General features: G+C 40.5%; 1 protein-coding gene across 2 annotated transcripts in view; it reads left to right on the top strand.

Moving 5' to 3' along the window:
* The window catches only part of GRID2 (glutamate ionotropic receptor delta type subunit 2), a gene marked incomplete at both ends in the record, with an annotated part of 552,228 nt that overhangs the window by 455,064 nt on the left and 71,311 nt on the right, over positions 1–25,853 (top strand). For both annotated transcript variants that reach the window (XM_082050631.1, XM_082050630.1), the window contains 2 exons: positions 1,075–1,387; positions 21,373–21,511. In XM_082050631.1, coding sequence (XP_081906757.1) covers positions 1,075–1,387; positions 21,373–21,511 — 452 coding nt within the window. The remainder of the gene's footprint in view (positions 1–1,074; positions 1,388–21,372; positions 21,512–25,853) is intronic.

Raw genomic sequence — 25,853 nt, 5'->3', positions numbered from 1 at the left:
CTTCTTTGGGCAAGAAGAAAGAGATTCAAGAGAGTTAATAACATTTGACACAGTACTTTCAAGCCTTTGTGCTGTCCTCACCCCCTTCCAAAGGACCACACACGGCTTCAGGCAGAACAGAAATGGCTTAAATCAAACGAGTAGCAGCTTAAAGAATTGTAAGTGGTCTTTTTCTTATTAAAAGATCTAGAATTCACAGTCTTTCTGTTCAGTATTTGGGCTTTTTAAAATTGTGTTAATGTGTCTGCTTTGAATACCCTTTCTCGTTTTCCCTGCAGTTCTAATTGTACGTGCAAAAAGTAAAATAGCACCTACTGTAGTTCTGCCTGGTGCCTCTGGAGGGCCCAATATCCAGACATGCTGTGAAATACAATGGTGAGATCAAGGAATGTTATTCATCTGCTTCTCATCTGAAATGGGTTCTTTAAATTTAAAAGAATGTCAATGGCACAAGTCCAAGGTAGCTGCAGGACATGTTGGCATGGAGAGGAATTGCTTAACAGGGGCGTATAGAGCAATTAATAGTAAAGGAACCACGTGGAATATCTGCTCTTCTGCACTTCAGACTCTGCAGTCAAAATTGATGTTTTTTCAGAATTTCAAGTGCCCCCAAAATCCCAGGATATCTAAGATGCTCTTTGTCATGCGGTGGCCCTTTGTCATGATCATCATGTCACCAACATTTTGGATATCGTGTGGCTCCTCTGATTGGAAAGGCCATACACAAGGTCTGCCTTTTCCCACAATGGCCATGATGGCTTCAGTAAGCCAGGCTGAAAAAAAAATGGCCAGAAGTAGATTTCCTCCAGCTATTATCTGTATTTGAAGTATTTTGATTCCTTGGAAAATGAAGTGCCCAAGTCCACCGAGTGAGGTTTGCTTACAGAAACTAAGACACGCGGTACAGTTATACTGTTCAAGCTTTAGTCACATTTCTGGGACCACATATGCAATGCTTAAGACATCGGTCTTGGCATCTGCTTCTTCATAAGTTTAGCTGCTACAAAGCACAGAGGAACAAAGATCTTTCCTGGAGATCCTGCTTATGCATGTTCTCTCTCCCGCTTTCCTCAGAGAGCTGATATAGGGATCTCTGCCCTGACCATCACCCCCGACAGGGAGAACGTGGTGGACTTCACAACGCGTTACATGGACTACTCGGTGGGCGTGCTGCTTCGCAAGGCGGAGAAGACAGTGGACATGTTTGCCTGCTTGGCACCGTTCGACCTCTCCCTGTGGGCGTGCATCGCCGGCACTGTGCTCTTAGTGGGGCTACTGGTCTACCTCTTGAACTGGCTCAACCCCCCGCGCCTTCAGATGGGATCCATGACCTCCACAACTCTCTACAACTCCATGTGGTTTGTCTACGGATCCTTTGTGCAACAAGGTAAGAGACAGGAGCAAACCTCTGCATTGCTGCAGAGACCTTCATTTTCCGCATCTCCCTCCCATGGCCCACGGGGGACTGGGAGCACTGGAAAACCTTGTGCTATAAGGTTTCTAAGGTGTTTGGCTGCCCAGTGTGGGAACCACGAGAAGTTCAGAGCACTACATGCTATCTTCTTTTTATCTGTAGTTGTCTAATGAGAGGAAGATGTTTTTTCTTTCCTCAGGTTAAGGAAAAAAAAGAGTATTTCTGATATCTGCTGAAAAATTACTCATAGTTAATGTGAGCGCTATGTTCTTTCACAGTCAGACAGTAAATGTTGGGATTTGGCTTTTGAGCTAAGTTTAGACTAGTCTTCAGTGTTAAATGGTCTTGTTGTATCTGATAACGTCCCTCTTCTGATTTATCGCAATTTCTTATGTAAAGTTTAGACTCAACCTTCTCTGGCCTCCCTGGATGCTCTCTCAATCCCTTTAGCATCTGGTGGAGCCCAGGCTATTCCCCAATTCTGTTTATATTCCCAAGTCCTTCACAGCCTGCTTCTTCTGGCAGAGCTTTACCCATGCGTTCCAAAGCCACCAGGGACTACAGGTCTGGGTTTGGTATATGCTACTTAAAATTCAGGTCTACAAATTAGGATTGTATTGCAAAGTGGAATAAGAAAACACAGCTTCCTACAAGAACAAAGAAGATTTAGACAATAACACTTGACAACACAGCAGAACAAATACCTTCCGGCATAGCTGTGTAATTGTTCATTAGTCCCTACCAGCAATGCAGATACACCTATTTTTAATTGCACGGAGCACCTGCTCTACAAAGAGCAATGTCAACTGCAGCCTCAAAGCTCCCAGACAGTATTTTAGATTTTAACATGAACTTGGATGGAAATCTGTAGGTCAAACTCATTTTCACCAGAGGCCACATCAGCCTCACGGTTGCCTTCAAAGGGCCGAATATAATTTTAGGTCTGTAAAATGTAGGAGTAGTTACACTGAAAATAAGTTTGACACCCATGCTGTAGGTGAAAGCATCAAATTGATGTAACACTGGCAACATGTAATTTAGAAAAGATATTATTCCCTGTTAGAAACTATCAAATGACATCCAAAAAGCTAAAGGCATGCGGGAAAATTGAGTGTGAAACACCTAGAAGGTAAAAAAGCTGAATTAACACTACCATCCAAAAAAAAAAAAGAAGGAAAGATGAAGTTGAGAATTTCCACAAGAGGGATGGTTTTAAACACGTTGACCTAGAGACGTTACTTTTAAAATTCTAATTTGCGTCGATATCACTGCTCAATGCACATTATAGCAAATTCTAGCTGAGGAAAGCTGAAGATATTTTGATGTTTGTTGTGAATTTATTTTTTTTTTTTAAGAAAAAGCAAAGACTTCGCAGCCAGCCAAGAGTTGCAAATGTTTTTTGAATGTATGTGGGTGGGTTTCCTTTCTGTCCAAAATATTCCCAGTGTAACCGTGTAGGGAATCCAACTGTGAGAGAGCAGTTGGTCTGTTACAGAACTAGACTCATTACATCTGTCTGCCCGTTAGGTTCAAACTTGTGAATTAGTTTTTCTACTGCATAAATGCGAGTAATTTTACATAGGTTTATTGCCTGGTATTAGCCTTAGCATCCCTGCTATGCTCCAAACATCATTAGTCCCTAAAAGCTTTATAGGAGACTGCCCAGAAAAGGTTTAAAGGAGGCAAAGCCAGTTTAATCACATGCGTCAGTCTCCTGAATTATTATCAGAATTGTTTGCCTTGTATCTATTCAAGTAAACCTGTGTTACCCAGGGCCCCAAAGTTTCCAAAGCCATAGGTCCAGAGTAGGAGCCCACAAGGGGGGCCTTCAGTGGCTTACAAATACAAGGGGTTTCTGATCAGTCAGTAAACATGAGTGCTTGAAGGGGGGGTTAGAGGGGAGCCTTGAATTAAGCACGAAGATGAGGAAGAAATGAGGTGAAAAGGAGTGGGACTAGATGATAAAAAAAAGCAGAATTTCCTGGCCGGGAGTTTGCTCCAGTAGGTCTGCATCACTCCCCGTGGTGAGAAGGTCATGAGATGCATCTCAGTAAAACCTGATGGGGGGACAGGGCAGCTGGGAGCCCCAAAACTGTTATGGGGCTTCAAAAAAACAAATTCAGAGAACCAGGAAGGTGAGAGGCTTTTCTTTACAGAGAGAGAGATCTTACCGCCTTGCCAAGTGGCTTTTCAGCACAACTCTTTAGAATCCGCTAGAATAATATAGAATATTCCCTTGGTTCCTGCTGAGTGAGGGGAAGCTGTAGGCACATCTCGCCTTCAAACAAGAAGCATGGTCCTTCATTGGCTAGGAGGAAAAATTACAAAGATTTATAGGGTTGATTCTAAAGTATATGAAACTTAACAACCAATTTATAGACTCAGAAGGCCTCAGAAATCCAGTGTGAAAGAGTAAGAAATCCATTTATAATGCCAGCCTGTATTTCACATTCAATTTGAATATAACAAAAACTGTATTAGCCGAAGCGTTATTGTTTACTAACCCTTGTGAATACAGACAAATGAAAGTAATTTCCATTGACAGGCTAACTGGCTATTGTAGTAATTTTGCTTCTGTTTTCACTCATCAGCCCTTCATTCAGCAGCAAAACTCTGCAGGTTTTATTTGTTTTGGAATACCAAATCTGTCGCTATTAATGGTGACTGGCATATCTTAAGTGTGGCAGCATGGGGTGTTTCAAATACTGTCACGTTCGCTTAAGAAGCCTTTCAGATGCCGATTTAAAACATGACAAGGTACTCATTTCGGTTATCAAAACATACAGCCAAAGATGCTTTTATATCCTGCGCTGAGAGAAACAAAACAGCATGAACCGAGGATTGCGAGGGCTTTGATTGCGCTGGGCTCTTAGTCTGAGTCTATGGAGCGCGTTCTGGCGGCGTCTTCTCTTTCCGTTCTCTAGGCGGAGGAAAGAAAACAATTCGCTTGTTTCTTCTAAAATAGGTGAAAACGCTGCAGATTTTCCCAGGTCACTTTGTGTGTCACTTTTCCCAGGTCACTGCTGTGTCATTTTGGGTTTTATTTCAGCCTCGACTCTGATGCCCTGATGAAATTCTATTAACAGGTTAAAAAGACTATGTCATTGTCTGTAGACCAGACTCAGCACAGACCGGTCTAATAGTTTTTAAGTCAAGTCTGTGATTGCTGTCATACTCGGTAGCATAATTTTAATTGTTTCCTTGAAGGTAGACTGAAACTTACTGTCACTGTAGCTTAGATCATTTAAACTTGGCTCTTGAACTTGGTTTTCCATTTCTTCTTTTCTCTCTGTTGGAGTGACTGGTCTAAGTACCATTTTGAGACTATCATAGTATAGAGATGTATTTTCTCTTGGTTTCCCTTTCAATTTTATGTTCATCCCAGAGATCAGTGTATGTACTTGTATACTTTATTTTTGCCATTTTAAGATACATGTGATTTTGGATTAGAAGACAGAATTTTGAAGACAGAACTGCAATGTAACTGGGGAGCCTCAGTTCATCTAAAAGTGTGTAAACTGCAAGGTGTTTTCTTTTGGCTTTTATTCTGTACTCAAACCCTTCATTTGAACAAAAAAATGATGACCAGTGCATTGAAATTCTTTGCCTTACTACCCAATATACCCATTGAATCTGCACTACACTGTGGCCACTAAGAAGGCAGAGACTTTGCAGTGGTGTTGGCCACGCAGTGCTGTGGTTTATATGAAAAACAAACGCTCCTGACTCTGAACCACTCATCCAGGCACGAGATGCTGTAACACACATCTGTTATCTCAGAGGTCTTTATTTATGTCTAAAGATGAAGCAAATTCATTAGGCTACGGAGGCTTTCAGGTACATTGAAATTTAGTGTCGTGGCTTCTGAATTTGTTCTTTTCTACTTGCTCATCTTAGAAAACGAAGTGGCAGAAGCTCTGTATTTTGCTTCTTTTCAAACCTAACTTTTGCCGCTTGGACAAAAAATGTTGCCCTGGTATCGTTGCTGTTCCCTCCAATTTCGCCCTCAATTAGAACGTGCCAATGTTGGAAATCTGCCATGTGAACAAGGACCAAAGAGCTGTTTTGGGGAGGAAATTAGGTTTACTAAAACCTTCATGGAGATTAACTGAATTGAACCACTGCAATGGCAAAATGTCTATTTATTCTTGCTGAGAACTTAGCTAAATCTCTGGGAGGTTTTCTATTAGCTTCCTACTACTTTATGGGCTCTTGTTATGAAATACTCTAGAGAGCATTCTGCTCTCACCATTGCTGGAGAAAACCAATGATTTAAGAAACAGAAGTTCAAGATTTTGTTATTCCCAACCCGTTTTCTATAATCGGTGGGTTTTTTTGAGACAGATGAAATGTTGCGTGATTTTTAGCAAGAACTTGCAGAGGAATGTTCTAGAGGATTTGCTTTGGAGACCAACACTGAAAAGCTTACTTAGTTTAATACAATTAAAGTGAATGTAGACAAAATAATGAAGTTACACGGAAAATTACGATGGTTTGTATTTAATATAAAAGACATGATAGAAAGACTTTGTCTCTTATCTCTATTCATTTTACTTTTAATTAAGAGGAGGTGTTTCTGAATTGGGCCGTCAGGATCTTAAATTGTGCAGGTCAAAATGCAAGGCTCTGTTTCCCTTGGAAATGTCTATTAGAAAGAGAACCAGACAGTTGGGTTTTGGTGGAGTTTGGTTAGTTGGGGTTTTTTTTGCTCTATTAGGAAATATATTAAAAATGGCTGAATCATTCAAGATTTAATCATTTCTCAGTGGTTGCAAGAAAACAAACATTCATTATAGTTTTATAAATAGGGTTTGACCATAGGATAATTGGTGATTCAAGCATTACCCCCAACAATATTATTTTCTTCAGAGATCTTAATACTCTTGCTTAACCTAGCAAAGTTAGGAAATTAATTATGTGAAATCACCCCTATTTTTTGGGTTAGTTTAAAATGCCGCTCACAACCACAGGTTTTGCTTGGTCATCAGTGGTGTCAGTAATGGCCAATTATGTTCATAATGCCCAGTAAATGAGCAAATCTCACTGTTTGCCTTGTTTAAATTACATTTCATAAGAGCAATAAAATGGACCTCAAGCCTTGGCACTTCTGAGTCATTATAATACTTCTCGGATGGTTAAAGCTGCTCAGGCTTCTCAGGCTTGTTCCTTGTATTACCACCCAAGGCTTGAGATAATTCCCCTGAAATGCGCTGCCTGGCGGGTGCTGTTGCTTAATAAATGACTCTATCTCGCTTATCTCACTGCCGGCACATCCCCATCTGCAGGCAACCATTACGCTGTGACAATGGATTTTCTTAGTGACATTTTCTCTTAATTAACCGTACACCCACCTCTATGTATTTAATATTCAGGGGAAAACTCTAGAAGTATTTTGAAAGAAATGTGTTAGAAATCAATTACGTCTTCACATGCGATATTTAGTAGTGAGACCTAATTGCTTTTTAAGCTTAGCAAATAAAAAAATATATAAAGTATATATATATAAAGTAAATATATAAAGTATAAAGGCTTTAGGACTGAGACCTAGTTCCTAATTTGGACTCTGCATCTCATCTGCTGACCAACCATAGAAACTTCATTTAGTATGCCATATATTGCTTCTCTATTGTAAAATGGAAATATTACCTGTTTTCTTTCTTAAAACATGTTTTATGTCTTGTGATAGGAAGCAATACTTGAATCCCAGTGTCATTAATTAACAATTTTAATCGCTCTTGAAACTAATGCCAAGTCTTGACGTATTCCTGAAACAAGAGGAACAGACTTGCTGAGCCTAAAAGGCACAGCACTAAGCCGGGAAAATCAAAGTCAGATACTCAACACGTTAGGAAACGAACCAGCTTCCATGTTTTTCTAGCACCAACACCAGCAGGTATATTTGTGGCATTATAGTTCCACCCTTAAACATGAAACACGCAAGTTCTCATTTTATTATGTTAGATTTAGGCTTATCTATTAGTCTGTATTTTCTGCATGTCTCAGTGGTTTGGACCCTCTTGACAGCATCAAAGAAACAACTAAGTTTTGGCAATCGTGTCCTATGTCTTAAATGTGTTTGGAAATTAAAAGTGACGTTAAGACTCAGCCGGGGCATCTGAAATAATGGATTTCTGAATCTTGTGTGCACCTGCTTGCTTGACTATGAGCAGTGGCTACGTGAGGCTCTGTATTTAGGGATGTGGTGTCTGACACAGCTTCTGTGAGGAGCTGGAGAGTGAATGGTGGTGTGAAAGCCCATCAAGCACCTTCATTCCCCTAGGACTAGCTCCAAGCCTGCTTAATACACTGTGAGAAGGTGATGTATGTCTGGCTATAGTGTAAATGCTGATCAAGACACAATGAGCAAAAGGAAAAGTAGAACTGGGATGTCTGTGACGTCTCTCCATCTTTCAAAAGCATCCGAAGGTGAATATTTTATTTAGAACAGTTTCTTTAATTGCTATGATTTCTAATTTGGCTTTATACTGTATTTGGCTAAAGAATGGATAAGATAGATTCAAATTAAGTAATCAGTTTTGACTTTTTGGAGTTCACCTGTGTATAACACATATTTAATTGAGATATTAGCCAGGAACTGAATGTTTTTGGCGTGTTGGAGGACTGTACCCCACACTTTTGCCTGCAAAGATGTTTAGAAGCTGAAGAGGTAAGCCTTACTTGCCCTGCTCTTCGCTTTTGCTGCACAGCAGCTTACAATGAAGTTGGCAATTTTGGCTGTTTACGGTATGAAGGAAGTAAGAAATGAGTTTTAGCTTTATGAAGAACACTCCCCCTCTGCTCGGATGACAGTAGTTTCATTTACAAACTGCTCAACCTTTTTCAGCAGAGGGTGTCCAAGGCACCGGACAAACACGGGTTTAGAGGTGCACACGTGGTGCTTTTCTGTAGGCTGAAATTAATATTGAAAGGAAGGAAATAATGATACTGAATGAATATTTTGATTAAGTTAACCAACCTGTTGCTTTCCGTGATTGCTGAGATGAAGGTCCACTCTCAGCCAACGCAGGCAAATGAGAGCTGTTGGGGTTTTTATTTGTATTTTTTATTCAGTCGACTTCCCAGGGAGCAAATTAAGAGGATTGCCTTCATTACAGCAGCATCCTGGCGGAGGAACCTCCTGCTGCTTCATTTGTATTCTTCCACTGTCAATAGGGGAGGGAGGGATCATAAAGGAGGACTTTACCTTGTCGTTGCTTTTGAAGCTGCTGAGGTGGCGTTGGGTTCAAAATGTGTGATACAGACAGAAACGGAGATGAAGGAGCACGTGGGGTTTTGACCGGAGAGTCTGCTTTCCCCCACACTAGGATAAAGACAACAATGCAGGGGAAAAGTAGGGAATAAAACCTTCTGTAAACAGGCTGATAAGGAACGGTGATAATTCATCTGTTGAGTGGGAGTGTTCGTTGTTCATGCCTGGATATAAGCACGTATTCTGTTCTTACAATAACTTCTTTCATTTCTGTGTCTGTCCCCAAAGAGGAAAATCCTTGCTATCCAGTGAAGTCATCTTGAAGTCGCTTTTCACTTCTACCAAACCCGAGTCCCGATCTTCAGCGGGGCGATATTCAGCTTTCAAACATAATAATTCGTATTAGTGATTTCCATCAATAAAGGATATTATGGCATTATTCTTAGTGAAGCTTAAAAGGTTGAGGGTTTTCTTCTGCCCCCTGTTCGCCGTGAACTGCCACAATATTAGTTTAGGTCATTGTGAGTTTTAGAGATCGCTGTGATAACGACATTACTGGATGCACCTGAAGTGGAATTTTAGTCTAAATTTTTAAATGTGTTATTTAGGAACATAATTAGAGCACTCCTGTGGTAGTTACGATTGAATTCCATAAGGGTAGGAGTTCATTGCAGACAAGCACTCTGAAAATTAAAGGATAACTAGAATTAGTGATGTGAAAAGTGAACTAATGTGTCCAAGGCATCAGTGTTTTACTCGCCTCGCAGTAGTTGGGTGCCACTCTGATGACAGATGCTTGGAAATCTTGCAAGAACAGATTTATAAAACATTTCATAATACTTTAAGGTTCAAGCAAAAAAACTATATTTCGGTGTGCGATCTTTTTTAAAAACCCTCTTCCCCCCCAAAGTCTGGAGTCACAGAGCTGTGTAGAGGTTAGAAAAGTAAAAATGTGGGAAAAAGTACCTGTCAAAAGACAGAGAGGCTTCGTCCGAATTATTGTTTGTCCTTATGGTCCCACTGAGTTGGCTTTTGTTTTGCTTGGTTCCGAGCTGCTCAGTTGCAGCCAAGGGGGACTCTTGTCTCATGTTCATAATGTCCTCCCTGACAGGCTTTTATCTTTAATTCCTCATTAATGCCATTGTTCAGCTCACTGTTATTGGATGTACAGATGGCCTGTTTTCAGTCCATTGCGCACAGTTCTTTTTGCCATCCCGGAATGTCCTACGTATGACACTGCCGGTAGTCTATGGAAAGGCCACCACTAGGCCAAACTCTTTGTGACAACTGCTTAACCGCTTATGAATATGAACCGTAGATGATAATTGTGCTTGATTGTTTGAGGATTTAGAGCATTTGTATCCAGCCATTAGTAACAGGGAGACTGGATCTCGGCATCTCTTGAAATCTTATCAGAAGGTTGCCAGTGTGTGAGGGTATTTAAGATCAGGTGACAACGTTCTCTGAAATAATAGCATATACCATCTTGATGCATTCACAGTCGCTGCAAATAGTGCCCTATGTTTGCCTCTGCACGCGTGTGCGTTTATATAATGTAAAATTATTGTCCTATGTGGCAAAAGTGGCAATGGAAGATTATCTGGTCAGAACTTCTTTTGAGAAAGCAGCTGTTGGTAAAATTGTTGGGCTTATTGCGCAGTTTTTTGTGGTTATGTAAAACAATGCTACTGTCTTTGGTAACCCCAACATTAGATTTGAAACCCTGCTAAGTCTTGTGATAAAACAATGCATTTCAGTAGCATTAATACAAGAGATTTTGGCCAACTTACTCCTTAGAGATGAGCACCAAGCCTCACAGTTCCCATACGGTCATAGTTATAGCAATCAAAATATTTACTTTGAAATATCAAGACTTGCGTGAATATTTTAACATTTGAATGTGTGTATTATAAGTCTAGTAATGCTGCATCTAAGAGCTCCCAGTAACTTCAGCACATACAAGCAGATGCCTCCACTTCCAAACTTTGGCTGCAGTCATTACTCTTCTTTTCTAACAACAGCAGAAGAGAAAAATGAAATATACATTTATTATGCACTTCCCACAACTTTTAGAAACACTGTGACATCTGTCCATCCCCTGCCTCTGTGTAATTACACTGCACAAGTCAAAACAATACATTGGCGTTAAATTACTGACCACTATTTGTAACATTTTCTTTTCTCTCTGACGCACTTTGATTTTCAATTGAAAACGTCCCATCTTGCTAATTCTGCAGAAAGAATTTGACCGCAAATATCTGAAAGAAGTCTTTTATTTTGCGGGTCTGGGCTTAAAAGTCAGGAATTAATTCCTATAGCTCTTGAAGATTCATACTGTAAATACCACATAATAGAAATGTGAATGTGATTGATGGACGTTTTTGAAGTGTCACCAACAGCGGGAGAAGCGAGACCGCAGCCGTTTGCTCCACGGCGCTATGACACGCTTCCCTTCCCAACTTTTGCCTCATTGTCAACATTTTGGTGAGATGGGTGGGAAGGAATTATTTATTGTTGGGAAGGGAATTATAAATATAATGTAACTAATATGTTGTGCTAACACCATTTTAATCAGGTAATTATTAAAGGACTGTTTGGCCTTTAAGGACATTGATTAAATGGGAATTAATTTAATGATTGAAAACTGTTTGTGTAACATTATCATTGCTAGTGATGCAGAAAATTGGAATCTCAGCTCAGCTGAAAAGGAGTTAGACTTTCCATTATCACATTAGATCCCTTTCTTCTGGAATACAGTTATTAGGTCCTTTTTTAAAACCTTCAGTATACATTTAAATGTTTGGGTTTTATCTAAAAACTCCTGAGTAGAAAAGTAAGTAAAAGCGTTCCTCATTGTACTGTTCTCACTTTTAATTAGAGGCTTGAATTTGTGTTTAATAGAGCCTTAAACAAAGTCCATTAGATTTTGGGGTTGACTTTCTGTTACCTCTTCCATGAAAAGCCTCTTCTGAGTTTCGCTCTCTGCAAAGCCTGCCCATTGTGTTTAGGATGAACAGGGGTTTGGTTTATGGAAAGGTTTTACGGCTGTGAAAAAGCAGCAGCTTTTAGGAGTAGTAGCAGGCAGAGCGCAGTCCTATCTGGATTATTCTGAGCGCTGCACAGTCTCGTCACAGCGTAGGAGTGATTTAAAAGAGAATCCGACCCATTCTTCCTCAAAATGAGAATGGTGAACATTCTAGAAAGCCTGCATTCAGTATCTGAAGATTAAAACAATTAAAACTGACCTTTATAGGTACAACACATGTTGTATGTAGCTGCCCTCCTTGATTTGCCCTTAGTAGTGCTATTGGCACAGATTATTTTTCAGCTTTATAGAGCTTCTGACTACTGTTGTGTATAAATTAGATCCAGGGAGAAAAGGGGTGCTAGGCATAAACAAGTGATTGGAAGCACGATGTCAATAGCTGTGTCTGACAGCCTTTTGCAGATAGATTCATTCTGAAACAAAATTTTAATCAGGGATGTCTGTTACGGTTCCTGCTGTATCTTGGCAGCCTTTTACAAGGGAGTCTGGTGGCCAAATGATGCGCCCTCTGCCCCTGGAGTGAAGCTGGTGCAGTGGAGACAACCAGCTGGGCAGGCTGCGGATTTGAAGACAGATAGAAAAACAACTTGATAATAGAAGTAGCAGAGGCTCAAGCTTACGGACACTCTGTAGGTTGCTAACCCAGGCGTGAGTCAATGCTGTAATGGGCCAAAATGCTTTGCCCTGGGTAGCACTGGGGCATTTTCTAGTTTCAGAGAGAAGGTTTCGAAGAACACGACTGAGGATCCTGTTTTTCAAGCAAAACAGTTTGTGTGCAGTTGTTTGGGCTGTCTTTTGGGTATTTCTGTTTGATCATCAGGTTATGTGTCAAGGTCCTCTGGCCAGGTTTATGAGATGGTTACACTGGGTTGCAACTTGATGAGGGTTTAGCGGCAGTGCCACTGGTCCACGATTAGTCCCAGCATTTGAAATCTCAGCATGGGTAATCTCATCCTATTAATGAGGAGGCAGAGCTGAGCAATGAGCCTTAGTATGTGAGTCAAATGCCAAAGGCACATCCGCACAGATGCACAGCAGGAGCAAACGGAGGGTTTTCAGAGGGAGTTTTCAAGATATGAAATATAATTTGGAGGCGATTACTGGCCAGCAGTTACCAAGAGAGACAAGCTAGCCTGGTAATCTCTTCTTCAGATTGGAGCTGGCTCATCCTGGCCTCCTTGGTAGAGGAGACAACATCTACCTGCACAAGGTTGTGCAGATGCCCTCAGGTTATCTGGCTACCAGAGTTGTTGATAAGGATCTATATGCCTGTATAAGATACAGCTTCTCAAACTATTTTACACGTTTCAGATGACTAAGAGTGATTTGAAATACGCCTGAAGGAGAAGAAGGATCGTCTCAGATATTTTCCCTGTCACATAAAAGGAGAGAAATAAATGAGGAGAGCTTTGGTTTGCAGATCATTGCTTCCCTTCTGGGAGGGCAATGAGGGCAGTGCTTCCCACCCAGCTGAAAGGAAAGTATCTTCCAGGAAGCAAGTGTAATGATATTAGTCAGGGTGTCATTACACTAATGACAACAAAAGGGAGAGAGTAATTGATTGTTTAGTTTGGGAGTAAGACATTAAGGGGAAAAAAAAAGGAAAAAAATCTGGGCACCAAATGACAAAGCGAACACATTATTTAATTACCTATAGACCAGCGCCAGAAATCTGAGTAATAAACAAGAACGACTGGAATTACTCACGAATATAGATTTGGCCATCGTGGTGTTACTAAAATCCAGTAGGAACATATGTCACTGTGAAGTACTGAAAGATGGATGGACAAGGTGGGCAAAAGTGCAAGAAGAGCGTCACTATGTCAAAATGACATTAAGTATTTCAGAGGCACTGAGAACTTGGAAAGTATTGATCTTTATTTCTTGTAGGACCGTGTACAGGCTAACGGTTGGGGCACAAAATGAGATGGGAGTCAGTGTCTGGTGTAGAGCACCAAATCACACCGGAGTAGAGGATGATGGGCTCCTCTAGAGCGTATCTGTAATGTATCAAGGAAAATGTGAGCTGTAATAGGGGTATTCAACCTGAATGATGTATTTCAAGTCTCAGGCTGCCCATGCTGAAGCGTCTTGAATGCACATATAGAGCAGATGGAAAGAAAAAGGAACATTGATCGCACCACAGAGTTAGAAGCCACAAACTTCAGGAAAAATGGCACGGCGAGCAAGTGTACCCAGAGGTGAGCTTGAGTTGAGAACAACAGGAGGGAGGGCTTGGAAAATGTTATTAGGAGCTAAAGCAACCTTAATGATCGTGGTGCATTAGGTGAAGGCGATACCATTCCAAATAGTTACGCCAGAAAGGCAATAAATATTTCTCTTCTGTGTTTGTGAAAAAGCAGATTAAATACTTTCCATGTCAAGAGCAGCTCCAGAGGATGTTAAATGGCAGGTGCTAACATCAGATGTTTTTAAATCAGCAAATCCGAACTAATTTCACCCAAACATTTTAAAAGGGCTTGCTAAGGAGCTCCCAGGACCACTGTTTGTGGATCCGAGTCCTGGAGCATTGGGCAGGTTTTAGAAAGCTGACCAAAAAAATCTAATGTAAACCCTAAAGGCCGAACTCAATCTTCAGCTCAACTGTTTCTTCCATCTTGATATATGGATGGAACAACTTGAAAGACTTCACAAATATAAATAGACACTTGACAGTTCCAAAAGATATCACCATTAAAAAGTTTGGTATTAAATATATGTATTTGTACAAAACATCACTATTTCTCAAAGAGTACAGCAACAGTCCCTTGTCCTTGTGTACCGGGAAGATAGACATTAAAAAAAGTATCTAATATTTCAAATTGTAAGATTCATGAGTTCCAACATTTCCATGAATTTGCAACTAAATTATTTTAATGGTAAACAGAAGAAAATATGAACATTTCTAAACATTTCAACATTTTACAATGTTTCAAATACCTTTTTTTGAAGTATTTTTTGCTTCTCCTTTGCTTCACATTTATTTTTAGGAAACTAATACGTGAGAGTATCTTGACAATGAAAACCCCTGCTACATATGCCTTTTACTACTGTATTTTTTAAAAGATTGGTTGAGCGTTTGGATTTGATGGAAGCTTTTCTAATCACTCTAGTAAAAGTGGTTCCCTTCCAATCCTACTACGACAGTAAGACCTGAAGAAATGATTAATATGTGAAACAGAATATCTGAGTGCCTCTTTTCATATGTAAGTTTAAAAAAAAATAATAAAAATCACTACATTTTAATAAAACCAAAATGCTAGGGAAGAAACAGTTGGTGCGGTGAGTAAATACAATAGCTGGCTCTTGAGCTTGCCCAGACCTTGTAGAATCTGGCCGCCAGCCCTACCTTGTGCTTAGTTCCTTCCCTGCCCTCAATCCCCTGCAATCTGCCAATATTTGCAAGGCTAGAGAGTTCATGCACTGGTTTACAAGCTTATTTGGAAGGCATTAGCGATTCGAGGGGTTGTACTTGACTGTTGAAGGATACACGTCATGCCGGCTGTGGTCATTGCGTGCTAAGTTCAGCAGAAGACGTGACATTAGAAGCTCAGCTTATATGTTATGGAATGAATAAACTCTGTACGGTTCAAGGAAGAATGGAAAAGTATGGGTGAAAAATGAAAAGAGAGGAAGAAAAAATTGTGGGGAGAGATTTTCCAACAGCTTCCAAGCTGCATTTATTTCACAGCTGGTGGAAATAGGTACAGGCTTCATTGACTGTAAAGTGGTGTTTTCTTGTCCTATACTGAATTGAACATTTCCAATTGAAAACAGGAAAGATTTTACATTATCAAGAAAGTTTTGAACAGAACAATAGTGATAGCTAATGCCTTGAAACATTCTGCCTTTGAAGAGCTCTGCTTGGCGGAGTTTTGTAAAGATAACAGAGCTCAGTCAAACTTGAGGTTTTGTTTCTGACGGCAAAAATAGCTGAAATACAAAATACCTTTGCCTCTTTGTTAATACAAACTACTTCTCTTCCACCCACTCTCCATTAAATGTCCCTTTTACAAAGAAAACTAAAGGCGTACATTGATCTAAACTGTTTGCAACAGAGCTCCACACTTAATATTTGTGCAAATGGAAATTGCAGCAGCACAGCATAATTGATGTGACTGTTCTAACAAGCTAAAGGCTAAACTGCAGCCAACTCCCAGTCCTTTGTGGCTTTTTCCAAAGGCCAATAATTCACTGAATGCGGACAGAATATTTGCAAGAAAAAGCAAACGCAAAATCTGTCCCCAGATAACCCACCCTATTATTTCTTCACCTCCCTTTTCCCAGCAACATGGAGATCTTTGCTTTCAAGTTTGAGAGCATTAGATTTCCTCAACAAAATAGTCACAATTCACTTTTTTTTTATTATGGTTCTCAACATTTTCTGTAAAATATCAGCTAAAAGTCCTCACTTAGAAATTCAGCTCACTGCGGACCTCTAGCACAGTCTATTGTGGCTTCAGTGATTGACGTTTGACAAAGTTATTCGCAACGGAGATACGTTGTTAGAGTGAGAACGGTCGGAGAGCAGTGATGGTGAGCACTACTGACAAATTGAGTTTTGTCTGTAATAAGAAGCTGGTCTTTGGGATTTCCCTGGCAGCCGTGGTTCTCACAGACAGCAATTGCAAGCCGTGGTTCTTGTGGTGTCCTTCCTGGAGGACAAGGGCAGAGTCTTCTCACCCAAGGCTCTTCTTCACATCTGGAAGAGCTCCAGCAGGCTCCCCGTCCGGCTCTCTCCTCCCCCAGAAACATCATTTAGTAGAGTTATCCAATTTGGGAGAGAGAATCGTGGTGTTTATGCCTTTTCTCTCTGCGTGAGTGCGTTTGTTGATGATGCGCGTTTCAATAATTAATCTTCGAGGGGCATGATTGTTCTCAATAATCAATTCCGAGTTTTGTCAACATTGTGCTGCCAAGCTATTGGCTTTAGTAATAATAGTAATAAAGAAGTATTTTTGAGCTATTAAGCAAATTCATTTTATGTATAAATATTGCGCATTCCCAGTGCAGCTCTTTAATCGATATTAAACCAGAGAGAAACCTTATCTTGTACATTTACTGCCTGAATGACTAGTAAAAAAAAAATGCAGCACTTTTCTAGCAAGATGACTGTCACCAGGCTTGAGCTCAGAAACACCTGCAGCAGCAAAATCTCCTGCAAGAAACATTTCACCATTTCTTCTTGTTCACAAAAAACCCTATTTTTCCTCTATTTCTATCTGAAACACTGTCATAGTTCTGGAGTGCACAGACGAACACTGTGTTTCTGCAGGCAAACAATTGACAGATCCCTGAGAACAAGGTGTTTGGAGAAACAGCCTCTGCATTTTGAATTATTCAAATTTAGTCCAGAATTGTGGAATATCAAGATCTCGCCAGGCTGTGATCCTTCATTTCCCTGTTTCGCCCGTTTTTCTCATGTTTTCAATTCTTCTACTTGCCCGTGATCCTCCCTTGCGATTTTTGACTTGAAGAAATGTTTAAACTCTGCTGCTGCTAAGGGAGAATAACTTTAAAGATATTACAGATCTGTATGGGAGTTGTATAGGTTAACATTTTCTCTCCTGAGGTGTGTTTTTGATATTCAGTTATGTCATAATTATGCATTATATTGTTTGCATTGTCAAGACAATGCATTGTTTTTCTTACCTTATGATATTTAGCTTGAAGCACTTGGAAAGGAACGGGAATAAACAAGACTTTGTAAGATAAGTTGCAAGTCTAAGGCTGTCATGTGAAGTAGGCCAGCATTAAAGTGGTCGAGGATTGATGAAGGGAAGCTGCATTAGATGAGAGTGGGAAGACTGCAAGTAATTTCTTTCACTGTCACCTCTACGGTAATTCAGCTCTTTGAGGAAACTCCCAATAAGATTGCTTTTTGCCAGCTCGGTTTACTCTGGGAAATATCTTTTCCTTCCTGCACATGCAATCGGAATATTTTAACGGCAGATTAGATTTTTAAACGATTTTTAGTACACATCAGAAGCGGCAGATGAATTGTACCCGTGGCTGTGGCCACAACAGAGGTGAGCTACAGGTAGTGGTATATTGTGCCGATGTATTGGATGGGCCAAGTCTAAAGACTAAAACATCCTCTGTTATAATTTGAGGTCTGTCTCATAAGACGACAAAGCAACTCCAGGGGTGCTGAGCATCTTTTTTAATTTCCATTTGTTTAGTGAATGGAGCTCAGTGTTTTGAAGTGTGTGAGGAAAGGCTTCTTGCATCTTGTTTCCCTCCTCCCTTGCATTGTGTGTCCTGTGCATAGTTTAGTGCACAGAATATGCTGCCATCCATTAAGATGTCCGTGCACCTGAAACTCATACCTGGGGGTCCTGGTGGACAACAGGATGACCATGAGCCAGCACTGGGCCCTTGTGGCCAGGAAGCCAATGGTACCTGGGCTGGGTTAGAAGGGGGTGGTCAGTAGGTCAGAGAGGTCCTCCTTCCCCTCTACTCCGCCCTGGTGAGACCACATCTGGAATATTGTGTCCAGTTCTGGGCCCCTCAGTTCCAGCAGGACAGGGAACTGCTGGAGAGAGTCCAGCGTAGGGCAACAAAGATGATTAAGGGAGTGGATCATCTCCCTTATGAGGAAAGATTGAGGGAGCTGGGGCTCTTTAGTTTGGAGAAGAGGAGACTAAGGAGGGACCTTATTAATGTCTATAAGTATATAAAAGGTGAGTGCCATGAGGATGAAGCCAGGCTCTTTTTGGTGGCAAACAATGATAGGACAAGGGGTAATGGGATCAAGCGGGAACACAAGAGGTTCCACTTAAATTTGAGAAGAAACTTCTTCTCGGTGAGGGTGGCAGAGCCTGGACCAGGCTGCCCAGGGGGTTGTGGAGTCTCCTTCCCCAGAGACATTCAAAACTCACCTGGAGATGTTCCTGTGCGACCTCACCTGGGCGTTCCTGCTCCAGCAGGGGGATTGGACTGGATGATCTTCTGAGGTCCCTTCCAATCCCAAACATACTGTGATACTGTGTGAGACTGGGAAGCAGAGCCCGGGGAGATTTACACGCATTTATTTCCCTTCTGCATGCTAATTTGCAGTCAACAGGGGTGAATGTTAGTCTGTAGCTCTTTTTTGTGGCAGTGTTAATAGAAAACGAACGATTGTTGCTCCTCTGAATTATTTGGTCCTCTTCTGCATTGAGAAAGCATGTAAATTTGGATGGAAAGAAAACTCTGGGAAGTTTTATCCCTTGAAACAAACCTGGGGGAGGGAGCGAAGAGGTTTCTTAAGGTGAGCTGTCACGGTGCGGGAAGTGGTTCAGCAAACAACACAATAGAACAAGACTGTATCACATTAAGTCTCCTAATAGATGCCAAAGAAATGATACTATGGCAGTAAATGATCTGCTTTGATTTTTGTTTCTTTCTTTCTTTCCCTGGGAGGGGTGGAGTACCTTGCCTGTACTGCTTAAAAATCATGTACCTTTGCAGCTGCGGTGTCAGTCCTGCTTTAGAAATGGCTCTTTACGAAGTGTCAGTGCAAAGATTTTAGAGTAGAGGCAGGAGTGATGAATGATTTTGACGTGTGTTTCTTGTACGTGTTCAAGCTTTGCCTTCAAGCTTCATTTATTGACTCCTGCTGTGCAAGGTGCAACTGTGGATTAGGAACAAGACTCCACGAACACCCGGCCAAACTAAAAGCGCTTGGGATGACCAGAACTCAGAGTTTTTAAAGTCTCAAAAAGCTTCAGCTCTAACTGAGCTCCGATTCAGCTCTAACTGAGCTCTGATTCAGCTCTAATTGAGCACTTGTGGCACAGCATCATTGCTTGAAAACCAGAAGGCAGGTGTGTGGCTCTCAGTGGTCTTCTCCTTTCTGACATTTCATTTAGATTAGAAAAAAAAATGTGACAACTTAATGTTTTACTAATGAAGCTGAAAAATGAAGATGCAAGGATGGGCAGGAGATCGTTGGCTTCTCCATCACTCTACCCATTTTAACTCAATATGAAGATTATCTGCAAGGATTGGCATGTGGAAGTTAAAAGGACAAACAGCCTATTCCAATAAATTAGCATAGCTGTCTGCTCTTTTCATTTTAATAAAAATAATATTTAAAATAAATATTCCAAAGACATTGCAAAAACTTTTGTAAAGCAGAAATATTCTATTAAAAATAATCTAAAATTTATGCAGGAGAGAAAACCAAATACTCAGATGTTGAAGTTAATGTTCATCTTTGGAAGTTCTTATATTGAATTAATATCTCCCAATCTGATTGGTAGATTCTTATTTGCGATAATTACATGGCATCTTGGAAATTAAAGGAAATTTATTTCCAGCTGCTAATATAGTCCAATATAGATCTTGTCTTTCAGTATGGGAATTCTTAAAAGGCAAAGGATTCCAATGCTTATATACCAAAAATATAAATGAATGGAGTCAGTTATTTCATATACGATCGAACTCCATGTCACTGGAGTAGGAAAAAAGCTTCAAATGTGTTTATTTTGTGGTGACGCAGAGTTCACAATGCTTTTAGAGGTAGAACAAAATCGGAACAAAACAGGAAGGTGAGCCTTCATATTCAACTGTTCATTGAATATCTAGTTTATATGTAGAATAGAAAATTATTTGGGCTTGGAATGGAGATAATTGTAATTTGTATACCCATTAAAGCTTCCTGCTGGGGAAACATTAAGGAGTTTTTATGTAGGTGAAGATCCAGCGCAAAATGCTGCCAGGTGACTGAATCTGTAACAAACTCCTTTGACTGTAGAAAATCCCAACTATAATACCAAAATAAGATTTTGCATCTAAGAGAGCTCCCTCAGTAGTAATGGCAGCTTTTCAAATTGCTGGCTGTAGGGGGAGAGGAAGAGGGTGAACATTGTGAGCAGGTGTTGGCTGCGTTCACCCGTCCCCTCTAATGACTTGTAGCTGCGACAAAACATATAAGGGTATTTTTAAAACAATAAGGTTTTCCTTTGTCTAAAAATCTGTGGTTAATATGTTTTTAACGTCAAGAGCCCTTTCAAAGTCTCTGAACTAGTGTGTTTTGGGCGCAGCTATTTGAATAAGAAATGTTTCTCATCTCCCTTAGCACAAACAGTGGTGTGAAGCTCAGATCCTGGTAGATTGAGTTGCTGCTGATGTTTTGCTTACGCGGCAGTTGAATCTTAAAGGAAAGCAACTGTGGGAATACAAACCAATTTTGCATTCTTCTTCAATACATGCAATTATTACTGTTTTTTGCATGTCCGTGTTCACTTGCGTCAAGTTATACACACGTATGGCTCTCGCGAGCATCTGCCTGCCTACAGAACTGTGAAAAGTAATTGTGTTTTGATGGGGTTTTTTAGCTTTATGTTCTCAAGAATGCAAGAAAAGCTTAATTAAGGTTTGTAGAGAAGGTCTCTAAGGAAAGGACATTGAGATCTCAGAACAAAAAGAGCAAAAGTAAATTCTTACAATCTATTTCCATTACTGGACAGGACTGGCCGACGAATTGCTATTAAAGACACAATAGCGAAAGAGATTAAATACAGTAATAATGGCTGACAGTGTGGGCTTCCTTCAGTGCTTTCATTGCGTAGAAAGCGTGTCTCCAAAGTCTTGCTCGGTTTACTAAAGCAACTTGCTGTAGTGACCTGCTGACCCTGGAGCTTCATTCTCCTGAGCAATGCATGGAAGGTTTCCTTCTGCCAAATGAAAATCCTTGCTTTTCCTTCTTCCCCACAGGAGGAGAGGTTCCATACACAACCCTGGCGACCCGGCTGATGATGGGGGCTTGGTGGCTTTTTGCTTTGATTGTCATCTCCTCCTACACAGCAAACCTGGCAGCTTTCCTCACCATCACACGCATCGAGAACTCCATCCAGTAAGTTGATGAAGAATGAACTGAGGGAAAGGAGGGTGAACATAGATATATATGTCTATATATACACACATGTAGAGGGTTATGAATGTTCTACTTAAATGTGAGAAAAGGAAGAAACTTTTATCATCCTGAGGAGCAGTTTGGAAGCTAAAAAACCCAAACAATATACCACAGACTTCTGGCCTCCCTGGATATGCTTTGTCTTTGGGATCAGAATTATTGGCCTCTTGCAGATGCTTTTCTGCGGCACATATACATACATATGTATGCTCACATACATATTTTGAAAGAAGCAATTGAGTTTGAGATAATGAGTGTCCCAGTGTTGGAAAAGGGCAAGTGTAGATTGTTGCTGTGTGCGTTCCGGCTGTGCTTTCCATTCAGACGCATTCCACTGTACGTGTGCTCTGACGCTTGGATCAGGAGGAGCCCAGTGGTTCTTCAGTGCATGAGCAGCTCAAAGCTGAATTCACCTTTTCTCGCCAATGCAACAACAAAAAAAATATGTTAACAGCAACAAACACAAAAAAAATCCCTTAATATTTACCTTTGTTCCTTCTGCTCCCAGATGCTCTTGTACTATGTTAACTGATGACATTGCTCTGGGTTTTTTTCTGTCTATTGCTTCTTTTGCTTCAAGCCTCTCTAACATGAACATCCTTATCTTCTCCTGTTGCTTTTATGGTGGACTGGTTTTCTGTCACACCTTCCAGTTCTCTTTTCCAGATCATCTCATCTCTCCACACCACAAGAACCTTTCCACATTTCCTATCCCCTCTCTCTGCCTTTTTATTCTTCGGTCTCCTTTCCTTCAGCAAGCTGCAAGCCCAGTTGTCCTCGCTCCCACTGCTCCAGTGAGCTCCTCCACCCCCAAATCCTTCCTGTTGGGCCAAATCAAAGACTAGAAAATAGCATTAGCTAGCCAAGCACTCCAATGGCTAGCCAAGCTGGCCATTTTCCCATTTAATCTTGAGGCTACAAGTCCCTGACAGTATGTGAGGCTGACAAAGTTAGCCTTTCCCACCAATTCTTCTTCAACAAAATGATAGAGTGGTTTTAAAGAAGTGAGGTGTGTTTTGCTTTATTTCTTCCTCCAGAAAGGTAAGAACCCAACCTCTAAGTCAGGCTCAAAGTTGATCTTAGGGAAAATTCAGGTTTTTCACTCTAGTTGATTCAGGTCCTTATCTTCTGCGTATCATCACCTGAGGTCTTACTGCCTCTAGTCCAGCTCCTTTCACAGCTGTTTTACCAGTTAAATCAAGTTATCATTTTCTTTTGAGATCATGGAGTGCTGCAGGGGTGTTTTGACACAACCCAACTGTGTGACTGGGTAGTCCCAATTACAATCCCTTCACAATTACAGGGGAGTAAAATGACATTGTACGTCACTGTTTGTCAACATTGATCTTCAGGTTTTGAGGGAGGATGATTTATTTTTTTTAAGTTTAAAAAGGCTTACATTTGACTAGGGAGTGTGAGGAAACACAGGCATTTGAACATGCAAAATAAACAACAATGATATATTCAGTCATTCGGTTTGTCCTTGCAAATACAAAATATGCCTCTGCATCCTGCTTTGAAATTATGTCCCTTCTAGTTTTGAAGTAGTCCAGAAAAATGTTCAAATTACTGTGACAAATGGCTGATTTTTCTTATCATGTGTAAAAAATAAGAAAATATACCCGAACTATAATTTACTACATCTTCAGCTTTTTCTTGCAGTTTATTATGATGTCAGTAGAAAACCCTCAGTGGAATTCTGAGGTTATTATGTACATTTGGGACTACGTTGGTCTTTGTGCTGTATTATTTATGGGCAAAGTCACTGAAAATGTTTTATTCAGTAGAAAACATTGCAGCTGGAAAAAGCTCCTGAAATGAAAGAATGGAGACATTTTTCAACAGCACTTGGAGCTCAAAAACAGAGTAATTAGATGTGTTAAGTATCCATTAGGGAATGAAGTTATCCTAACTATGGTGGGAGTGTAAAACTTGAGTTTACAAAACTGCCAGAATTGGAACTCAAACCAACACGTAAGAGAGAGGCTGTTTGTTTACCGTGCTGAATTACTGCAAAGTGGGAAACATGAATAAGCGATAAAGAAAAAAGCTGATGCTCTTTTTTGTTGTTGTTGTTTTAATGGATCAAATTGTACTTTGGGGAGCTTTGAAGGCCAGAACGAAAATGAGTTTAAGTATTTAAAGAAAATAAACCAGATTCTGCTTGCAGTGCTATCCAGCCCGCTTCACAGAAGTCAGAAAAATGGGAGAAATTTAAGCCAGTGGGTTTGTACAGATGTAACGAGTCGCTAATAGGTTTTCATTTGAGATGTCCAGCTAGCATCAGATATTCCAGTGTGTTGTTGAAGGTATGGTCCTTGTGATGTCTTTTAGGCAAGACAGGAGGAATCAGGCAGCTCCCAGCACATTTCATTTCTGTGCAACTTTGTGGTAGGTACCACATTTCAGCTTTTGGATGTGCAGCCAGTTGGGATTCAGAGCTCTTGCAGCTTCTCTTGCTCGGTGGTGTGAAAGTTGGGCCACTCTTCCCAGTCAGTGCCCCACAGTGTCCAGAAGCCTATTTTGAGAAGAAAAACAGACAAAATTTGGTTAGGCAATGGACTAGGGATGACTAATGAAACGTTCCCTTTCCCTAGAGAATCTCTAAGTAGATCTTTGCTGTGTAACCTCACTTGAAGTTGATGGCGTTTGTTCTCTGCTTCACTGATTAATTTGGCTCAAGTTGTTACAATTTTTGGATGAATTTAGAGGAACAAGAAGAATAAGAGTGGGTGTTAATCTGCTTTTCCAAGCAAATGGTTACTCGTGATACCTTTGAGAGCTCAGCTTTTCATCTTCTGCCAACAGGCAGTACCAGGAGTATGCAAGTCATGAAATAGCTACTAGATGCGTCTTTTGTTCACACTTGACCCACACCGCAGATGACATTTGAATCAAGACAAGGCAGCATTTGAAATGGCAAAACATTGTGGCAGCATAGAAAAGCGTAATTTCAGTTTCTTAAATCTTTAGATCGCTGCCTCAAACGCAATGCAAATGAATAATAATTAAAGAGCACCTTTTTCTCGATAAATGCCAAATAAATCTTGAGATCTTGAGGGCGTGAGGTGGGCAGAGGGGAAGTCAAAGGGCTTGTCATATGAAGGGCTGGTGTTAGGTGGTTTCAACTTTAAATCTAATCCACTTGTACAAGTGTGGAAGCTTGATGAAGACTTTAGATTGTACATGTTATGGGGGAGAGTCTGCGTCTCGTGTGTTTTGTAAAATAACTTCACGCTACATTCTCTATCTTATAATTAGTATGTCCTACACCCTGTAAGTCGTATGCCCTATAAATAGGTGAGACCTCTGCCGCTGAATAATGGAGGCATAGCAGTAAAGCATCCCCTTTGTCATCTTTGTTTTGCCTAGTTATTCTTTTCACAACATTTTTTCCTAACCTGTGATTCTCTTGGAGCTCAGATGTCCTCAAAGCTTTAAACAGCTCTGTACAACTGCCTACAACTTTTCTGCAAGGGAGGGTTACGCAAGAATGCAGTAATTGGAGGAGATATTTCCTTACACTGAGAAACAGAATGTTCTTTAACCTTTCTTTTAATGTGGTTCACCCAGATCTTCAAGCTGGCTAGCAAGCAGAGAAAAGACATTGGAAAGCTTTGGCTGAACTAGTCATAAAGACTTGAGCGTAAACCATGACATCGGTTGTTTTCTAAAATATACCGACTACTTCTTGCAGATGGTTCTGCGCAGGAGCCGAGTCTAACAGCACGGCCAGCCTAAGTCACTCTGTAACCCGGGTGTACAAAGGTACTTCGATGCCCAAGACTCTGACCTCGTAGTGTTTAATTATCTAAAAAGGAATTTAGTTATTGCTTTATGGAGCTGGCCTCTTGTTTTTCTCCATTTTCTTTACGCTTATCAAACACTCTTGGCTGACACATATGGACAGAATGTTGCCAATTCTAAGTCTAGGATTTGAATTTATAGAAGAGGGTATGATTTGGGGAAAGAAACGTATGCAAATCCTAACAGGATTTATTTTCTTTGAGTTGAAAGCAGAGATAAATTTTTAAATTACAAAGCAATTAATTTGTGCTAAGCCAGAAAATGAAAGTGACCTGACAACTGCTGCCTGTTTAAGGTGCAGAATACTAAACGAAACAAACGTGCTGAAAAATACATATATTAATAGCTGCTAAGAATTCATCCTCAAATGACTAAAGTCATCCTCAGAATAACCCTATATTGTAGTTAATTTGTATGGGATAATATTGGTATTATCCCAGTAACTGCAATGACAAAATAACTTACCAAAAAGACC

The sequence above is a fragment of the Streptopelia decaocto genome (assembly GCF_964273445.1).
Source record: "Streptopelia decaocto genome assembly, chromosome: 4".
Lineage (NCBI taxonomy): Eukaryota > Metazoa > Chordata > Aves > Columbiformes > Columbidae > Streptopelia > Streptopelia decaocto.
This window is presented reverse-complemented; position numbering and strand designations above follow the sequence as displayed.